We start from the raw sequence: 16,832 nt of genomic DNA, 5'->3' as shown, positions 1-16,832 counted from the left end.
ATAATTTACATACAAAGCAGGGCCCAACAAACGTATTTTTATTAAGGTCTAAATACTTGAAAGTATTGACGATCGAGGATAAAATAAAAAAATTGTATTGAACTTTAATTTTGCTAAACGGGTAGAATCGGCCACAAGCCTAAAACATTTCTATACCACATTTGCTGATAACGAAGCAGCAATTGTTACTCTCTTTATTCACCCATCCTGGTAGTACTTAAACGACCCGTTTGAGGATAGCCGCCACGCCGTCTAGTTATTTACACCACTAAAAGAAACTTATAAGTGAAAGAATGTGACATGCGTTAAAGAGCGACACAATCACCAACATAGTTAAAACAGTTTTAAGCGTAATAAGAATATCAAAGCCCATACATAAGTAGTTTAACATGTTGAAAATGAATAAAGAACTATTCGCAACGTTCAAAACGATACCTACTTCTGTATGGGCTTTGATATTCTTATTACGTCTTACTACAACCTCCAACCATTATGCTCAAAATTTTAAGCGTGATTTATGTTTTTTCTTAGGATTCTTTTGCCACTACTTGGAACGGCAGCGGAATGAAAGCTCCGCTATCCGATCCGCCGTTAATCTCCGGCAAAAGCCCTTCGGTAACCGGCCGAAATTCGAATTTCTGCACGAGGGACACCAGAAAGATGAAGACCTCCATTCTTGCCAGCTGCTCGCCCAGGCAATGACGTGGCCCGAGGGAAAACGGAATCACGTGACTGGATTTGACGAAGTTTCCGTCGCCGTCTAAATGACGCTCGGCCTTGAAGACTTCAGGCTGTTCGAAGACCCGTGGATCGTTGTGAACCGCCCAAATGTTAGGCATAACCTTAAAATAAAGTGGCGCTTGATAATTAATCGGATCTTTCTGACCGCTTTTATAAAAAGTGAAACAAAATTTTAAGTTAGTTTTATTTAAATCTACGAAGTCTGGCTATATACAAGCCCGCAAGCAACGTAAGGTCTTACGACAGATGTTTTAGGCCCTGGATCCATTAAATTTGTTTTAGCGTATAGGATAAATAAGAAAAAAACACAACATTCATCTCAAGTCGTTTTTAACAAAGATCAAGCCAAGCTTCATTTCATGAGTTTAACTATTCAAAACAAGTTGGCAATATTAGAAAATAAGTTGCAAAATCTTATCTAAACCACTAAAAAGCTAAACACATAGTAGCCAAAATGTTTTTAAAATTATAAAATAATTTATGAAAATCCCACAAATTACCTGCAAATTTGTTAAATTAAAAAGCACAAATTTATCTTGACTGGTTTGCCCAAAACCTAAGTCAGATAATTTGTTCGAAAGACTTAAGACAAGTTTGTTACACATATACTACTTTGACCAAATCGAATCATTTCAAAACACGTAAGCTGAAATATAATACTGCTATGCAAAACAGTGAAATTCCCACCTGAGTTTCGGCGGGTATTTCAAAGCCTCCCACAGTCACTTTTCCAGTGGTTTTGTGCGGAAGACCGAAAGGCGCCAGGGTGCGAAACCTGTATAGTTCCTCCATGAATGCGCTGGTGTACGGCATCCTGGTCCTGTCCGAGTAGTTTGCCATCGACGACTCTCCTGATTGGAAACAAATATGTTTTTCCACAAACTATATTTTACATTTGAACAACATGAAATGATGTGGGCCACTCGTTGATCGTTTTTCCAAACAAACTAACAACGCTTCGGGTGATAATCTTGGATGTGAATTTTTTTAAGTGTATAAAGCAGTAGGCTCCATATACACCAAATGTTTTGGCTGTTCGTTTTATCAACGAGTTTATTTGATTTCAAATCATTGATTCTACGCCCTTGGACGAAAACTTCCCGCGTTCATTAGTTCTTGATAAATGACTTGTTTGCCCACGTTTAGCGAGATATCACCACTCGAATAAACATCTTTTAACTCCTGGCCAACATTTGTAGCGAAATGACATAAATAAACAACCCGCATATAGGTGTAGTTTTGGGGGAGTGTTGATCGGATGGTAGCGTAACCTATTTACCTATTTCGCGCCTGATTTCCTTGCGTAGCTTCTTCTGAGCTTCCGGATAATGCAGCATGACCAAGATGGCCCAGCGCAAAGTGCTGGTAGTTGTTTCAGTTCCGGCGAAGAACAAATCGTGCGCGTAGTGACGAAGCTGCTTCTCCTGTAATCACAGCTTTTGGTTCAGATGGAGTTTCAAACTTTGCCTATACATTTGAATTATAATGCTGGTTCTCGTATTGTGTTAGTATCATAGCGAATTATAGCGTGACATTATGGCTGCAAGCTTTGTTTGCCGCTCTGACCCCGGGTTTCTTAACTGTGACCTTTACCCGGGGGTCACGGATTAGGGGCAATACGCATTGTGTAATATACATTGTCTATAGCGTTTTTGTTTTAAGTTAGTTAAACTCAAATTTGTGATTTTGAATTTGACTTAAGAGATATCCTTTGTGGTGCTCCGTGACGTATGTTTCGGGGACGTGAACATGGAGGCAACAAAGTGTTGAGAGCTTGTCAAAGGAACTCGAAAGCCACTAAAGATTAGGTCTGCTATGCATCGTCACTTATGGGAATAACGTTTTGTAACTGTTGAAAATTCAAAGTCATAAGCCCAGCAACTATATTCGCCGGCCCTCGTTATGGTGGTCGAATGAATTAATGAGGTTGCTTAAATTTCAACACATTACATTTAGGTGCGAATAAATATTCAGGGGGTTCCGAGCCTTACAAGCAGAAGTGACAAGTGGCATTTCCGCCTTTGCAACATATCTTGACAAAACTCACAGTGTAAGTGTCGTCCTTGTTCTTATTCATTTCCAGGAGAAACGCGTCGATGAAATCTCTCGGGTTTTCCGGATCCAGTGTTGCCTTGTGCTCGTCCACTATCTCCTGCAGTGTATCTGTGGTGAAAGCAAATTACAAGTAAACCAGCTGCTCTGCTGTTTAACATTAAGTCAGTGTTGAAAGTTTGTGGGAACGGTCCGGAACAGTGTTCGGTTAAAATAATTTAATTTAGGTACGTTGTACCGGTAAGAAAATGTTTTTTTCACTAAGCCATCTTCTTAAACGTTGTTCAAACTAAGAACTTTTAGTTGCATATTTATGCACTACATCGAAAAAAATCCTTCGTTTTCGAAAGGTTAATTCAGAGACGTCCATTTATGACGAAACTGTCTAACATCATCTAAAATTTCCATGGTTGCGCTGAGAACAAATTATTTTGCTTTCATCCCTGCATTAAGTACATATAAATTAGTATGTCCCACCGTGTACTACGTCCATGTCGTGCTGCAAAGCGTTGAGGTAATTGGAGAAAGGCGGAAAGTGCTTCAGGAAAGGAGCCAGTTTGACAAGGTTATCCACCCAGCTTAATTCGGCATCAGATATGCTGTTACAAAAACAGTATTTATTAGCGTATGCTATTTTGCTATTAACAATACTGAAAATCTCTATTGTCTTCACCAAGTTTGTTAGATTTTATTTTACTTTAAACAATTTCATATTAAAACTTTTACCATTCTTAGTATAATTAGATAATTTTTTATTTGAACAATTCAATATTAAAACGTTGACTATTTTTAATATATTAGGTCATATTTTCTTTGAACAATTCAATATTAAAACCTGGACTATTCTTAGGATACTAGATAATATTTTATTTGAACCATTCAATATTAAAACTTTGACCATTCTTAGTAGAGTATATTAGATCATATGTTTTTGAACCATTCAATATTAAAACGTTGACCATTTTTTAATATATTAGGTCATATTTTCTTTGAACAATTCAATATTAAAACCTGGACCATTCTTAGAATACTAGATAATATTTATTTGAACCATTCAATATTAAAACGTTGACCATTCGTCGCCGACCTTAGCAACTTACTTTCTTGTTAGATGGTACAGCACTTTGATAAACTTAGGGTTGTTGTATTCGAAGCGTTTGCCAAAAGTGACGCTGCAAATGTTGTTCGCAATTGCGTTTTGCAAAGATTCCTGAAAATCACAAATGAGGTTATGTTATCAAAACAGTAGCACGCTATAAATGTTCTCCGGCAAAATGGATTCTGTATACATCGCCTTTAGAATCAATTAGTAACTCTTGCCATAGCATCCCTTATTTAAATATATTTATTGCAGAGGGAAATGTCTCACGACCATTTAACCCGAACAGAAAATGCGTTCAAAGTTTTAATCAGATTCATTTTGATACCTGTTTGCTTGACAATATATCTTACTTTTATGTCAAAGGGTTGTTCGCCAAATTCCTGGATTGCTTTGCAGAGGTAACTTGCTTCTTCGATTACTCGCTCTTCCATGCTTTTCTTACCCACGCCAAACCTAATAAATACGATTTTGCCGTTACAACGTTAAGGTGCAAAGTTATTTATTACAAACCTATATTGGTTGTTTTCTCAAAACTAACAGAAGAGTTCAATTTAGTGGACATCCTGTTTTATTTTTACTATTTATTAAATCTCTCTTGTACTATTTTATTAAATCTCTCTTGTAATTAACTGGTCACGATTGGGGGCGTCAAAATATTGGAAATCTATCTGTGTATATTATTATTGTAAGTCAGAACAACTTCAGAAGCACAAAAGGAAGACCACATTTATACAACGTATATGAATAAACTGTTCAGTTTTGTATAATATTTGCATTTACATCTAGACGTACCCTCTCAAAGTATGGATTCCAAACTTTCGCTGTGCTTTCCACTGAGGTCCGTAGTCCAGCAGCGCAATGCCGTACTTTTTCTGGTTAATTATATCGATGACTGGGTCCCTAGGCCGACCGGATATGTTCTCCTTGTTTTTAACCAAAGCCTTAAAAAAGTTGTCAATTGTTAAAATCTGAGCTGCACAAAACACCGTGTTACACTTTCATGTCTCCCAGCAAAATGGTATTCTAGCAAATTGTAATGACTCAGTTGTGGTTCACTCTGCCAAGCACCACACGTTATATCTTGGCTTGGCACGATGGTAACATTTAAAAACATTTGGTACTACGAAAGTTTATGTCGTAACTTAAAAAAAAATTATCTGCGCATAGTGTTCCTAAGATTACTTCTTCATGACGTAACTTTGTGACTTCATTTTTTTTAAATAAAGCATGCCCCACCAAAAAAAGACTCTTGGTCACAGCGCCTAGTACTAGTACACCTGTAAAACAGTTACTGGAACTGTTGTGCACACCCTAACCCTAAATTTCAGTGTTGTGCACTTAAGTCACTGTTTTCAAATGACTTGACTTGACTTAAATCTTTTGACCAAAATGACTTGACTGGACTTAAGTATTTTGGACAAATGACTTGACTTGGACTTAAGTCATTTTGTCAAATAACTTGGGATTAAATTAAGTATTTTTCATTAAAATTTATCTCAAGTTTTGCACATTAAACACTTTAAGTGCTGTATATAGCGTTTGTGTTATTTTTTAATTAAATTGTTGCTTATAATCGGACGATTTTACTAATTTTAATAGTTTAACAATTTCATATATAAACTTTTATGTCAATGACATGACTTGAAATTGACTTGCTCTCATAATGACTTGACTGGGACTTGACTTGGGCAACCGATGACTTGGACTGGGACTTGACTTGTTTTTTTCGCAAAAGACTTGACTTGGACTTAAGTTATTTTTCAAATGACTTAACTGAGACTTAAGTCATTTCAAAAAGACTTGTTTACAACACTGCTAAATTTACATTTAAGTTTTATTTAACAAATTTCAAACACACCAGACAGTTACCTCGTGTATGCTTTCGTGATCGTTCAACACCACCCAGTCCTTCATTCCTACGGGCACCGATATCACGCCGCCGTACTTTTGGCTCCACTTTTGAAACACCCTTTCCGTATTTTTGCCGAGGGAGGGCAAGACCCCGACCAGGGGAAAGCCCCGGGGACCAGGGGGGTAATTCTTGGGTCTTCGGTAGGCGATGAAACATAGCAGGGCGGTGAAAAGTCCCACTATTAGGGGGGTCGCGTACGATTCGGTCGGGAGCAAAGACAATAAATTCATTTCACACATGTTCTGTTTATTTCACAAATTTACCTTTCGACTTTTCTTCACTTACAAATCTTCAGACAGAAAATAAAAGTTTTTAAAGCTCATGAACTAAATACATATAGGCCTGTCGATTGTTCAACGGTGGCTATACTGCTGTAAAACAGATTTCGTTTGCGTTACAATCTTCAGCCATATTACCTACTAAAATTAAGCACATCTAATAAAGTTTCCGGCTACAAATTTTATCTAATCAAATTTACCAAATAATCACAGATGAATCAAGTGGTCCACCTGATTCATCTATTTAGAATTAGACAAATACGGATATTTACAACGACTAAATAATTATTATGTTATATTACATTGTATTTAATACTACAATGAGTTACACTAAGGCGCACCCGATTCTACTTTAAACTTCAATGTTTAAATAAAAACCAAAACAGTTATTTCAAAATTTAGAAAGTCGTTTCTTATCCTGTTTAACGATTACAGTTAGTTTGCTTGTACCTTGTGGTAAACCTGTGGGGTGTCTCCTGTTTTATAGGGCAAAACATGTCGGTTTTTGCCGACAATTGCATCACCTACACCAATCGATTTTGGTACACACGGCAGAATATGACGCGAAAATTTAAATCGCGTGAAATTGTTCACTTCGAATGAGAAGGGCACCCCGTCGTTTTTGAACACGCTGGCAGCTCCAGGGTACAAAGTCCAGACTCAGTGCGTCAGTTGTTGTCGTTTTGTTGGAGGGGATTTCCCGTACACAAGGCACGTGCGTAAGCAGGGCGCGAGTCTAATCTCGGCGTGCAGTGAATTCCTGAAACTTTGTATCAGATTATGGCGTTTAACAGTTAGTTGCACATGCAAACGACTTAAACCTAGTTTAAAATATCCCTACAATGAAATGTTGTGTTGTTTTTGCCGTGAAATAATCGGCATAGACTTTTAGTAACCTTATTGGACCTGTGCGAACTTGGCGCGCTGGAATAGGTTTTGGGGTTATGTGCAAGCAAAAATACCCTTTGGAACTTCTTTGTGGAAAGGTGCATTGCTACTTTTATGTGGGTGTGTTTAGTATTTAATTATTTCGAACTATTACATAATGTATCAGTGTAGTTTAGCACAAGTAAATATTCAATTCAGACGATTTTAAGATTGAATGCAAACATTTCCAGTAATTTAGGACATACAGTCACAGATAATTGTTTTTATCCCATTTATCATCTTTAAAAACTTAAATCACCACAGAAAACCAAGACAGTGTTTTATTGTTTTCTATTTGTTTTTACCAGATCACTTTTCTCTTGATGTACTACATTTGCAGTACATACTGTTCACATTTTACCTGCTATTGTACCTGTTATGTTGTATTGTGTCATGTAGGTTGTCGAGTCTTTAATTGCTTCATATTGCAACCATATAATCAACTCTTGTCACTCTGGTGGAAGTTCTTAAGTGACATGTTGTAAACAATCTTCAAAGCTAGTAGGAAAACCTAATAATAAATAATAACTGTGTGTGTTAATACAAGTAAAGTAGTCAGCAAGATTGTGCACAATTTGCTAGTGTTTTTTACATTCACATGTATTTTATGCTTAGGACTGTTAAATTTTGGATCTATTTTTTAGGTGTAATAGTTAGCCATAAGTGCATGTTTATAAATCTATGTTTTGAAGTTAATTATTATTTTTTAATTTAACACTGGGTGAGCTGATAGGAATTTCTCTTCCATTGCCATCCCCAACACTGCTTATTGACCATGTTGTTGTACATACCAACTTGATCTAAATTAAAATACTAGCAAAAAATACTTCTAAATATAAGAAGGTTAGGCATGCTAATGGAAACAGTGGGACATTAAATGTAAAATTCCACAGAACTGAATAGCATAGGACCTTTCATTAGTGACTGTTAACATTACAGTTTGTTTCTGTTTATGATAAAAAGTTAGAGCTTCAAATAGAACACAAGCTTATAAAGTTCAGTTAGTTGTGTTTAATTGAATTTGACAGAATAATTAAACTCTTTGAGGAGTTTAACATAAGTACAGATCAAAGGCGGATCCAGAGGGGGTCGAGGCAACAACCCCCCAAATTTTGTTTTTTGCAAATATTTGTGAAATTTATATTAAATTGGAAGAAAATAGTCGTTATTCCGAGCAATGTTTCAATCACATTTATGTGCCTAAGGCGCCACGTATTTTTTAAATTGAATTTTTTTGCAAATTTAAACCAAATAAACGCAATTTTTTCGCGCGACTAGAATGGATTTTAGCTGCGTTTTTATGTCACGTTATGACGTAACTTTGTGACGTCATCCATGAAACCTGCGCCTCCCCACACAAAATCCTGGATCCATCCCTGGGACAGATTATAATTCGAGCAAACTATTTCTGTAAGCAGTGTTATGTTATCGGTTAACTTTTCAATAACATGAGAAAAAAATAGTAAAGCCAAACAGGTCAAGTAGATCAACATCATTTTTATTAAGACGTTGCGATACGGGTCGTATCATGTATCATACATTAACTGAAGATGATACAAGTTTATATCCAAACGTCTTAACCAAGATGATGTCGATCTACTCGATCGTTTTGGTTTTGCAATTCATTATCAGTTCCTAAACTATTAAGCAAAATACGAGAAAGAGAAATTGCTGAAGAGTAAAATTTTTGGAGAGCGTTAGGTTTTAACACGGAATGTTGAATATACCTGTTCCGATTAAAAATGACTTAGTGTGATTGATCGTTTTGAAGAGTATAATTGTTGTTTGAATCGTTAAAATTTGAACATGTCAGTTCCAAAGCCGAGTAGTTTTTGTTCATGAGTGGGTGAGCTATAACACAGTCCTATAAGTCAATTACTATATATGCATTCCCAATTTTAGTTTTTTTTTAGGTGGATGTATGTGCAGGGTCGAGAGTCGGATTCGGCTTCGGCTTTATTTTTACGGCCAAAGTCGGACATTAGTGGTTTGAAACGTTACCTGGTTAGCTCGAACTGGGCGCGCCGAGATTTTTATATAGCGCAATAACTCCGAAATATTTGAATTTCTTGTTCCGTCTGTGGTAAATATTTTAGGCTTTTTAAGAAAATAATTACAAATGTGTAAATTAAGATTTTTTGATATTGCTGTGAACAGTGTATACAAAATGACAAAAATGTTTTACATTTCGGTGATCAGAATAGTGAGTGCACAAGGGAAAATTACAAGTGTCAAGGTCAGTGCGCTATTGCTATAAATTCATATCAAATTAGCTACTCTATGACCAGAAGTGATAAATACCTTCAACTTCATGTCATTTTTTCACGATATTGTTTCAAAAATATCTTTCCTGTTCGACGTCCGCATCGTGGCGCAACAGAGCTTTGTTGACTACGAATTCAATCAATTGAGCGAAGTGAGCGCGGAAATTGTTTCGGGGCAATATCTAGTTTAAGTTTGTTGTGTTTAACTGTATTACATTGAAAATTAAATATCTCGCAGTAGTTTTCTGCTGTGTTTGTGATTGTTTGTACAAATTAATCTATTCAGAAATACAGTATACAGATAATATATGGCATGTGGCGTCGTGTGGCATATAAACTATAGGCTTCCGGTACCGTACGTTCTGATTGCGCGCTGAGATTGTTTTTGGGCAAAATCTCCAAAAGTTGTGACGTTACAGAGTTGACATTTTTACACTGTTTTCAGTCACCGTTTACAAATGACTTGACTTATGTCTTTTTGGCAAATTGTTATTCAATCAACTGCCTATTTATTTTTGTATTTTTGTTTACTAAAAATCTTGGTCACGATGTAACGCGTTCACCAATTTTATAAGTTGAGTATTTATTTTTATTTCAATGCTGAAACTTTGACTTGACTTGCTTTCAAAATGACTTTGACTGGAACTTGGCTTGTTATTTGTTGTAAACGACTTGACTTGGATTTTGTCATTTGCCAAATAACTTGTTTACAGCATTATTACTGAATAAAATGTCATTTTTTCCAAAGAAGTTTTAAGTTTGGCAACAGGTGTATCACTTTGTACGATCCTTGTATATGTGTTTCATTTAGACCAGACACTTGTAACTTTACATTTTTAGATAAACGGCGATGTGTTGTTTATGAAAGTTTGTTATCATTAAATAATAGCCTCAATTGTTTTTTTAGTAGTTATGGCATTGGTTGTCAACCACCAAGCATAGTTAAACACTATTGGTCGAAAGCGACACAGTGTATTGAAACCGCCTGTAAAAACGCGACAACGTGCAAAAAAACGCAAAGTAAAAAACATAAAAAGTATAGGATTACTGACTTAAAAAATCAAGTCATGTTTTAAAATTGAAAAAAAAAGGCTGACATGAACAACTTGGTTTGTGCGCTTCCTAAATAACGGTATATAAAAGTCTCATGGTTAAACCTTGTCGCGGTACTTTTGCAGATTAAAATAGTTCCAAGCAGAAATCTAGGTACGAATGGAGAGTTGTATTTGCAGTTTACCCACGGGCAAATCCAAATCTGGCAGAAGTTGCCTCCGCTTTACGGTGATGTTGCAATGTCATGGTAGAAATTCAAGCAATAAATTACAGGCAGAGAAAAAGAATGTAAGGCGACAGAGCGCAATAAAGCAGGCCGAAAAGCAGGTTGACTTCAATCGAGATTTGAATAAAACGTCGCATCGCTTCAAATTGCCAAACATATAAAAAAAAGTTAAGAAATGTGTTCGGCAACTTGTAAGTAAGGCCATCGAGCAAATATAAAAAAAACATGGTGAAGAGTTGGCTGGATGCAACAAGACATATTTAGGCTAGCACAAAAAAATCCTAGTTATGCGAACGTATTGGTTTGTAATGGGATAAGGAAACCGATTTCTTAGAAATCCCGAAAACACAGCGATTAGTAGGGTAATGGTCTCGACACTCCAGAAATGTTCCGGAGGCCCTTATCTAAAAAGTAACCCTATTTCAAGGTTTTACTCCAATTAATAGGATTGTATCTGAGTTGCTCCGAATCGCGTTTGTTTTCCATCACTTTCTCGCGTCTTTTCTCTTTCCAGCGCGATTCCATCATCTAAAAACACAAGAGAATTGTTTAATTTTGAGTCAACGGTATATCCTTCAACTTTTGCAAATCAGTAACACCGCCAACGAAATTCAGACGCGTGAAGAATATCAACAATCTGTGATTTGGTTAGTGTATTTGGTTAGACACTATGATTAGAAAGTAGCCTAATACATTTATTTAGGCTAAGTGACTCAACTTGTTTTATTTTTTGAGTAGAACGGCAAGGTATAACACAACAACATATAGGCTATAAGAGAAAACTTTTAACAAAATAAAAAGCATTTTTGTTTGAGTTTCAGTCATCAATAGTGTGACCTTTATTTGCCCTAAATTTATAAGATATTTATAATCGAAATCAAAACCTAGAAGTCAAATTAATAATTTACTAACCCTATTGACCCTATTGTAAGAATTATTCAAAAAATACTATACAAAATATAATCTGAAATGCACTAAATTGTATTATTGCGATTTAAAAAGCGGGAAGTTAACTATATGACCATCTCTACTTTGATCGAAAGCAATCACTTCAAGACACTTGAAACTTTCCAAATCCGTATAAAGGAATTTTCTGTGTTCTACTGTTTGTTCAGGTCAAGCTGCTTTGAACTTTGCCCTCACTTGCCAAACAAAGAGCGCCAAAAATCCGGTTTGGCCACTCGTTACTTAAAACAAATTCAAAAGTCTTTTGAAAGATGAAACGGTTTGAGGTTGATTGCTTTGCTTGCTAAAAGTAGGCCTTTGAAAGCTTTTTCAAAGTTTACTCAAACGATAAAAGTGATAAATTGCAAAAGCACCTCAAATATTTTTTTGAAAGGATGGTGTTGGTGTTTACCCTAAATGTGCGATTCGTCATTGACTTCGATTGAATTCATAATTTTGTATTTTCAGATAGAAAAACGTAACCACGTAAAAACTTTTTTGGGTGTTTAAAGGTACTTATATATTTAAAAACTCACATTTAGCGGAATGTAAACTTTTTTGAAATTGTTGCCAAATGAATTGGGTGGAAATGAAATGTTTTCATTAAAGATATTTCATAAAATTGGTTACTTCAATTTGCACATAAAACAATTTGCTTGCCATAATTGTGATGTATTTGATTATTTTTTAGTTGTGTTGTCTCGGCTTGTTTACCAAATTTCATATACATTAACGTTTAATAGACAACGATTTGACTTGATCTAATTATGACTTGTTTTTTATTTCAAAAGACTTGGCTTGGATTTCAGTTATTATACGAATGACTTGACTGGAACTTGACTTGTTCTTTATTCGACGAGACTTGACTACAAGTTTTTTTTACGAATGACTTGACTGGGACTTTATTTCAAAATGACTTGTTTACAACAATGCGATTTTCGACCTTTTTGGTCTTGAGATTCATTATTATCCAGCTTTATTACAGTTCCGTGCGTACTATAGTGCACTTATTTCAATTTTTTAAACATTATTTTAAAATTACTTGTTGACAACACTCCCCCCTACACGCGACCCATATGGTAATACATATGTGCAGATCATGGCTATTTACTCTGATACGCTAAAACATTCCGCCTTTTTACCTCTTTGTTTGCTCGCGTAAAGGTGAGCAGGAAGTTGAGTTTGTTTCGACGCTTCTCGGCGTCCTCCATGCAATCGCGTCGGTCCTTTTCTGACGTCATAATGCTCTCGTTGATTCCCTCGCGCCACTGCACGTTCCGACTGCGCTGTCGGTCTTCCATCTGCGTTTTGAGCGTCGACCGAATGCCGGACCTGAGCGGAAAATACGGCAGATATTTGGTTAGAAACACTAATGGTGATTATATAGGGCACTTTCTATAAACAGCAGAGTGTCATACATCTATTGGTTGCAGTGAGACATGCTCTACAAAATTAAAAATAATAGTTTCTATTATATATATATATATATAGCTGAGGGCACGTTGTTTTTTTAATAGGCTATTAACTGCAAAATATATTTTCCCTTAAGATACTATATGTCTCATGATCATCTTGTTTTGCTGTGTATTTTTGAGAACACACATGTGCGAAATCATTGACATGTACCAGTTAAATCTGTTCTTAACCTAAGCATATACAATGTTTCTATGACCGACAATAAGTCAATACTAAAAGTACTGACAAACGATGACGGAACACACACCAATAGCAAACCGGGGTTACTTCCGATATAAGCTAGCCGAACCTGGTGGTCGGCTTTCCAAGTTTTTTTGTTTGATGAAAACTATATAGTAAAGCTATAGTGAGCATAACGGTTGGAGATTTTAGTGGTTATAGACGTGGTGAGAACCCATATTTTTAAGAAACTGGTAACGATTTGAACATTTTGACTATCTCCTGTTATTGGTAATATTGGGTTTAGAGGTGAATTCTTATTTAGGGGTCTGGAGGTAAACATTGTAAAAGGATACCTGCGGCGTCCTCTATTGCCAAAATCAAATGGCTGTTTTAAAAGCTTATAATCTTAGCCCATAGGTTAACACAAAATCCAAATCAAGACACAACAGCGTCATGTTTTTCGTCACCTGTAGTCTTCTTTTACCGCAGCCGTTCCGTACAGAGGCTTTTGCCATTCGCCGTGTTCGCGCATCCACTGCTGCTGTTGCATGAGCAGGCACCTGCGCTGCATGTGGAACTGAGACTCGGCCGTCTCCATGAAGACAGTGCGCCGCGGAACGGTGGGAGGGTGGAGCACGTCGATCCTAGAGGAAAATAGGGGGTGGTGTGAGGGAAGATTAGGAAGAAGGATTAAAAACTTTGCGAGAAAAAAGAGTGGTATGTATAGTGAGGGTGAACGCAAAGTGACACCACTCCCATTGCTTTAAACCAGGGATGGCCAACACGCTTTATGTGGGTCTTTGGTTCATGTTGTGTTTCGTATTTTTTTAGATTGTAAGTCAACTTCTGCCACTAATTCACCTTGTCACTGACTTTTGCAAGCCTGCCACTGAAGAATATTATAATTTACCCGCTAAGTATTATATAACAGACACGACAGTGATTTCTTAAAATTTTTCATAATCATTTTGATGCGTACAGGTAACATTCAAAGAAATCTGGTTGTGAAAAATTACAGTATCTGTGCATGTTAGAAAGAAACGGTGTTTTTGAAAGTTATTTCTGCCCATTTGTAAGGTGTGGGTCTTTGCGGTTAACATAGCAGAAATGTGGCTCTTGGTCGCTGACTGGTTGTCCACCCCTGCTTTAAATCATCACGTGTGGTTGAAGTCTGATAAAATAATATTTCGTTGGAACTATTTTTTCTACTGACAGATTCAACCGCATATCAAGCGGTTGGATCTTACAAAATATTGACGACTCTCAGGTTTCATGATATGATACACACATATATGTGTATTGTGTATGTCTGACCTGCATTATAGACGCTTCGAAGCCTGACGTTATACACACTTGTTTTTTTTTGCGTTCGTGCTATATCTTAATGTTCGGCTCGGATTGGGCTGCATGTGCCTTTAATAAGCACCCCAAAAAGTTTTTAAACGACCGTTTGCTGAATCAGGCAAACTTAAAGTTTTGTGAAATATCCTCTTAAGTATTATTTACCAAAAAGACAAATAGATTTCTTATTTTATGTGCGCAATTTCCAAAAAGTAGTCGCACTTTTCACCTTCAATCAACCCTTACGTGGGAATTTATGCAGTGACACGGCTTGTTGTGTAGACCAGTTCGTCGAAAACTCGTCGGTGCGATTAGGACACGTTACCTGCCGATTACACAATGGAAAGCGACTAAACTACGTCGACATATAAGCACAGGACGCACGATAACGCGTAACCCGACCTGGTTTGTTCGCATTTCGAGCCTTTGTTCCAGTCTACATCAAACAAACAGGGCAATAGGGCTCTTTACAGATCGGCGTTTATTACAAGGGTACCCACACTGGTTTAACAGCGATCCTTCGTGTCACTGTCCCGCGACAAACGAGATGCTGTTATCTCTAGAGTCGTTGACGTTTCGTATTAGCGGCTGTAGGCTATACCTTCCCATTGTCTCAGACTGGCTAACTGCAACAAGTTTCCGAGTTCTTTAGGTATTTTTTAATCAGCGAAAAACGCTTGCTTTACACTTAAAAATCATTTTTATGTAGAAACAGATTCTCTAAAAGGCTAAATTTATTTAAAAACAATTGTTTCATTTTTGCCTATACACTAATATTTGTTGAGGTTTTTGAGAAAAAATTTCTGCGACGGAAAAAAAGATTATACCCCGGGATCCATATAGCCCTTTAAAAGGGCTTCGACCTTTTTTGCGATTCACAACCGTGTATTTTGTTTCACAAGAAGCGAAATATGTTGTTTTCGGTGGCACAAAATATGCAAATCAAGAAAGTGTTGTTGTACTTGGCAGCCTTATGTTTCTATTTGTGACTTAAAAAAAAATTTTTTTTTGACTTAAAAAATTCTAAAATCGCCTACATGAAAAACACAATACAAGGTACAAATGGATATATGTTGTTGGACCAGTTTTAACTATATACATGTCGAAAGGTTTAAAGTTTCCGTTCCGTATTTCGTATTTCAGTCAAGATGTTTACCGCTTGGCTATTTTTATTTAGGATTGCTGAATAGCAGTGTTGTAAACAAGTCATTTTGAAAAGACTTAAGTCCCAGTCAAGTCATTTGTAAAACAACTAAAGTCCAATTCAAGTCCCAATCAAGTCATAATTAGAGCAAGTCAATTCCACGTCCATAAAAATTAGTCGTTCTAGTCCGATTATGAGCAATACCCAAACTAAAAAAATACCAAAACCATTATACAGCAAGCAATTTCTTTCATGTGCAACAATTAGGATAAATAAACCAAATTTTATAACAAAAGACTTCATTTCACCCAAGTCATTGGTTTAAAAGGCGTGAGTCAAGTCAAGTCATTTGTTTAAAAGGCTTAAGTCAAGCAAAGTCATTTTTCCCAAAAGACTAAAGTCAAGTTAAGTCATTTTGTTTAAAAGACTTGAGTCAGGTCAGGTCATTTGAAAACCAGGACTTACGTGCACTAAAGTCAAGTAATTGACTGAAGTTATTGAAACACTGCTAAAAAGTTTGAATGTTTTCAACATCACTCACGAAAAATGAGTTCTCACGAAAAGGTTTAAAAAAGGAAGCCGTCTGCTTATTGACATCTATATGAGATACATACCTATACAATACATTATTTCCTTATTAGATTACTCCTCGTTTTGCTAACGATATGTCACTTCAGTTCAACTCACCGTTTAACTGGGTTGAGATCCGACAGCACTGGGGCGATGAGGGTGGATTGCGGGGTGATGCTGGGTAAGCGAGTGGGTAAGTTAGCGCTACGTCGATGTCGTGACCTTCGCCCCGAAGGGTGACTGGGGCTTTGGGTGGCCGGCGGTAGGGCGGTCGTCATGGTAGCCGTCGTCATGGCGATGACCGACGCCGTTGGTTATCGAAGGGCTGATTTCAAACTTGCCTATGCATTGGCGGGAATAAAAGGCATCTATAAGCAACCTAACGTTTCCTGAAAGGTGGAAAAAAGTTAAAATGCGCGATTTAAATCTTGGGTGTAAGCATTTCTCAACAAACCGCCACTAAATATAGTTTACATAACAAAGTTTAAGCTCAAAAATATTATCACAGTATTGAAACCCTAATCAAATGCGTTGCAGCATTAGAGCATTTGTAATGTGGATAAGCCAGCGTGGTCCATCTGAAGGGCCATCGACTTTTTTTGGCGAGGTTATTTTTATGAACCAGTAAAGAAATCACAT

At 36.7% G+C, this 16,832-nt stretch overlaps 2 protein-coding genes across 2 annotated transcripts; both read right to left on the bottom strand.

Annotated features, from left to right (window-relative positions):
* Window positions 1–527: 527 nt before the first annotated feature.
* Window positions 528–6,046, bottom strand: LOC146164905 (cytochrome P450 2J4-like). Its single transcript, XM_083380874.1, has 9 exons — window positions 5,765–6,046; window positions 4,688–4,836; window positions 4,246–4,348; window positions 3,894–4,003; window positions 3,271–3,392; window positions 2,789–2,904; window positions 2,021–2,165; window positions 1,429–1,592; window positions 528–842 (listed from the first exon to the last, which is right to left on the bottom strand). Exons 1-9 carry the CDS (start codon window positions 6,044–6,046, stop codon window positions 528–530), a joined length of 1,506 nt encoding a protein of 501 aa, XP_083237000.1.
* A 4,202-nt stretch (window positions 6,047–10,248) lies between these two features.
* On the bottom strand, window positions 10,249–16,578 carry LOC146164904 (uncharacterized). Its single transcript, XM_083382404.1, has 4 exons — window positions 16,311–16,578; window positions 13,606–13,782; window positions 12,643–12,832; window positions 10,249–11,083 (listed from the first exon to the last, which is right to left on the bottom strand). The coding sequence occupies exons 1-4, from the start codon at window positions 16,484–16,486 to the stop codon at window positions 10,973–10,975; spliced, it is 654 nt and encodes a 217-aa protein (XP_083238530.1). The 5' UTR covers window positions 16,487–16,578; the 3' UTR covers window positions 10,249–10,972.
* Between the last annotated feature and the right edge of the window lie 254 nt (window positions 16,579–16,832).

This window comes from Ascidiella aspersa, chromosome 2 (genome assembly GCF_963924565.1).
Source record: "Ascidiella aspersa chromosome 2, kaAscAspe10.2, whole genome shotgun sequence".
Lineage (NCBI taxonomy): Eukaryota > Metazoa > Chordata > Ascidiacea > Phlebobranchia > Ascidiidae > Ascidiella > Ascidiella aspersa.
This window is presented reverse-complemented; position numbering and strand designations above follow the sequence as displayed.

Bases quoted from the DNA above. Each gene is read 5' to 3' on its own strand.
- LOC146164904 (XM_083382404.1), bottom strand. From the start codon at position 16,486: ATGACGACGGCTACCATGACGACCGCCCTACCGCCGGCCACCCAAAGC. The intron at 13,783-16,310 runs GTGAGTTGAACT...ATTTTCCTCTAG, and splicing joins GATCTCAACCCAGTTAAACG to GATCGACGTGCTCCACCCTC. The intron at 11,084-12,642 runs GTAAAAAGGCGG...TTGTGTTTTTAG, and splicing joins TTACGCGAGCAAACAAAGAG to ATGATGGAATCGCGCTGGAA.
- LOC146164905 (XM_083380874.1), bottom strand. From the start codon at position 6,046: ATGTGTGAAATGAATTTATTGTCTTTGCTCCCGACCGAATCGTACGCG. The intron at 3,393-3,893 runs GTAAGTTGCTAA...TTTTTGTAACAG, and splicing joins CTGTACCATCTAACAAGAAA to CATATCTGATGCCGAATTAA. The intron at 843-1,428 runs GTGGGAATTTCA...CTTTATTTTAAG, and splicing joins AAATACCCGCCGAAACTCAG to GTTATGCCTAACATTTGGGC.